Here is a 3,507-nt window from a genome sequence, read left to right on the forward strand (position 1 = left end):
ACACACACACACACACACACACACTTACACACCTCAACAACGAAGACACAGTTGGTTCTGCCCCGGGCCACCCGTTTCATCTTGTCACAGTAGTTGACTATCTCGTTGAGGGCGGAGTCGGCGCCCACAGAGAACTCGGTGCCGGGGATGTTGTTCGTTATTGTCACTGGGACCATGCACATCGGGATACACAGCTCTCTAGCGGGGAGGAAATTTGTTTGTTTGGTAAGTGTTTTTACGGCGCTCGCAACTGCGTAAGGTCAAACGAGCGAGCGGGACACATTTAACTTTTTCAGTTGGTAGGAAATTTCGAATTTTGCCAGGGTGGCGGCCAAAACCTACTCTTATCGATTTTAGACCACCAATGGATCTTTAACAAGCGCAACTTGCACAAGGGGCCCTCCGAGATTTTTCGCCCGTGTCCGAAAAGGCTAGGTGTAGATCTTTCCTACCAGAAAATCAGGGGTGTGGCAGAAAGACAGCAGTAATAAGGAGCCAAGGAGTAGCAGCAGAAAGGCTGCAGAAAGACTCAGGAGCCCAGAGGAGGGGGCAAAGGAGGTGAAGGAGTGGGTCAGAAAGTGGAGACGAAAGCAGACGACAGAACATTGCTAGAGAACAGGAAAGGAGGTGAAATGAGGCAATTTTAGAGAAGAATTTTTTTTCAGTCACTACCCGTTTTTGATCCCGGGACCTTTGAATGAGAGGCCAACACCTTCACCTCTAGACCACGAGAGCCCCAGGAGGAAATTAGATTATCAGCCAGCTGTTCAAATGTGATGTACTAAGCCAATATTTTTATTTTCAAAAATTGCAATTTCTTAAATTGAGGTGAATGTCTTAAATGTAGTATCAGTTGCAACATAACGACAACGACAACAACAACAGCAACAACAAAAAACAACAACTACAAAAACTTATCAACAACAGCACCATGACAACTACAACAGCAATTGCAACAACTTTGCAAAAACTGTAACATAACAACAACAGCGCTATCACAACACAACAGCAACAACAACAACAACAACAGCATGTACTCAAAGTGGCAAGCTGTTCGGACCCTAGCCGTTCCCTTCACGAAGGGAAGACAGCCACAACCAATGGGGTAACAATGGCAACTCGAATGGAGTTATTTGGACGAGTGGAGGTGCCTCTGAGTATAATGACAATGGAGCCGAAAAAGAGCCTCGCTCTCCCTCGAAGATTTCTTCATGGAGTACACCAGGCCCATTAAGGGAAAAAAAACCCAACAACAACAACATCAACAATAAAAGCAACAACAACAACGAGCTAGTTCACCTGTGTTCACTTTTGGCCTGCCAGAACTGATGTAGACTCTCAAAGGCGTCGAAGCCTCCAAGCAGAATGATGCCGCTAAGGTCCAGCTGTTTGATGGCTTTGGCGATACGCTCTGGGGAGGACAGGGGTGACCTCAAGAACTCCATTTTTTAAAAACTTTTGAAAACGTATTTGTCTGCTTTATTTAATTAATTAATTAATTCATTATTTAATTAATTTATTCATTAGTCTGATTATCTATTGATGTATTGATTTATTGATGTACTTGTATTGATGTTAGTTTTTTTTTTGTTTTTTTTTTGGGGGGGGGGCAAAATGTAGTACAATTGGAACTATTTCAATCGCATAGACATGTACTACTAGACCGTCCACTGGCATGGATGCCACTTTTTGCTTTCAACCGAAATGGGCGTGCGTGCGCTCCATAACACCAGTCTCGCTGTAATCATCGAGTTTGAAGGGCACCCTTCCCCATTTGTCCTTATATGTCTTAAATTGTATCAAGTAGCGCGGTTTATACTGAACTCACATCAGAGTGCACAATCAAGGATGTCATAATGCACGTCTATGAGTCTGTCTGTAAAACTATGTTTACACTGCATAATGTACAGGACTGTAGTTGATATTGTTTTTGGGTGATTTTTGGGTTGTTGTTTTTTTTTAAGGTCCGTTTTTTTCAGGAAGGATGCAAAACTTTTCACATTTAAAGAAGGCTCATCTTGAACAACAATGAATAGAAAGGTGCTTCACTAATTCTTTGAGCTCTGAGTGCGCTTGCAGGTATTAAAAAAACACACTCACCAGCTGTTTTGCATGATCGGTGTGCATTCAATTGACAAGATGTCTTACTCCTTATTTTAAAGACAAGCGTGCCTAGCTATAGCTCAGTTGGTCGCTTGCTGGACTGCGCTGCGGATGGTCCTAGTTTGAACACCCAACAGAATAAGAATACTCTTAAACCTGGATTCTTTAGTGAGGTTTCAAGGATCTCTACCCTCTTTGTCAGGTCTTATTGGAGATGGACGTTGCCTTCGGATGTCCCGCCTTTGAAATAACCTTTCTGTGTTGATAGGGGCCTTAAACCCATACAACAACATTCCATTGAAAAGTGCTCTAAGGAATGGCACTCTTCGCCAGTTTCCGGAGAGAAACACAGAGCGTCCATTGTCTTGTCAACTGACTAGTGATGTTTTCACTACAGCACAAGATCACTACAGCACAATACATTAACCTACAGTTATTTCACTTTTTAAAGCTGCAAATAAAACCACTATTACTCCTTCAATTAAAACGAACAAAACAACGCCCACACTGATTCTTTACGGTGTTTTCAACAAAAGTGTTCAAGACACACATTTTTTAACATGTGAGATTGGATAAGTCGAGAGTAGTGGGGTTTAAAAAAATAATTTTACTCTTTGCCAATCGAAAGACATAATGAGCCGACAAATATTACACGTCGCAAATATCTGAATTACAGAAAAATTGCCTTGTAAATTCAAACATTAAGCCAAGACCTAAAAGTGGATTTAAAAATCATGTATTCAAGGACACCTATTGCAAATACAGTTTCTCACTACTGGCCATTGAGAAGACTTCAGGCGAAGTCACAAAATTAACCAACGATTACTTTACTTCATAAACCTGCGTCTATTGAAAACGATCTTATAACTTTAAACGCAACGCACAGGCGTATGTGATGTAGCAGTAAGATGCTTCGCCATTGCACACAGAAGCGCCGACTTCGATTCCCGTGTGGGGTGAATATTTATCGAATATACCCTTTTTTGTGCTGTTTTTTGTTTTGTTTTGTTTGTTTTTTAGTTTAGTTTTAGAAGAGGTTTTACCGTGCTCGCAAATAATAAGGCCATATAAGCGCCAAGGGGTGGATGTCAACATGGGAATTAGGCTTACTCTGCTCACCTCTCTAGCTTCAACAGCACAAAGTCTGCTTCGACTATCAAGGCACCCTAGAAATAGCGGGTCACAAGAGTGTGACAAACATACAAAAGAAGTTGAGGAAAAATGATGATAGTAAGGATTAGGAGAAGAAAAACCCTCCAGTTCCCTTTTGCAGTTCAGGCACAATTATGAGCATAACACTGATGAATCCGCCCATTCACAGTTCTACTGAGCACAAGAACATGTTAATGTCCCCTCCTTTAGGAATGGCCTAAAGATTCTTCAGGCAGTAGCACCGCCCCCCGG

At 41.9% G+C, this 3,507-nt stretch overlaps 1 protein-coding gene across 1 annotated transcript in view; it reads right to left on the bottom strand.

Annotated features, from left to right (window-relative positions):
- LOC118478097 (ATP-dependent 6-phosphofructokinase-like) overlaps positions 1-1,411 on the bottom strand; it is a gene marked incomplete at its 5' end in the record, with an annotated part of 6,367 nt that extends 4,956 nt beyond the window's left edge. Inside the window, 2 exon segments of the mRNA XM_035971042.1 lie at positions 33-198; positions 1,300-1,411. Coding sequence (XP_035826935.1) covers positions 33-198; positions 1,300-1,411 — 278 coding nt within the window.
- Between the last annotated feature and the right edge of the window lie 2,096 nt (positions 1,412-3,507).

Source organism: Aplysia californica, unplaced genomic scaffold (genome assembly GCF_000002075.1).
Source record: "Aplysia californica isolate F4 #8 unplaced genomic scaffold, AplCal3.0 scaffold00365, whole genome shotgun sequence".
NCBI lineage: Eukaryota > Metazoa > Mollusca > Gastropoda > Aplysiida > Aplysiidae > Aplysia > Aplysia californica.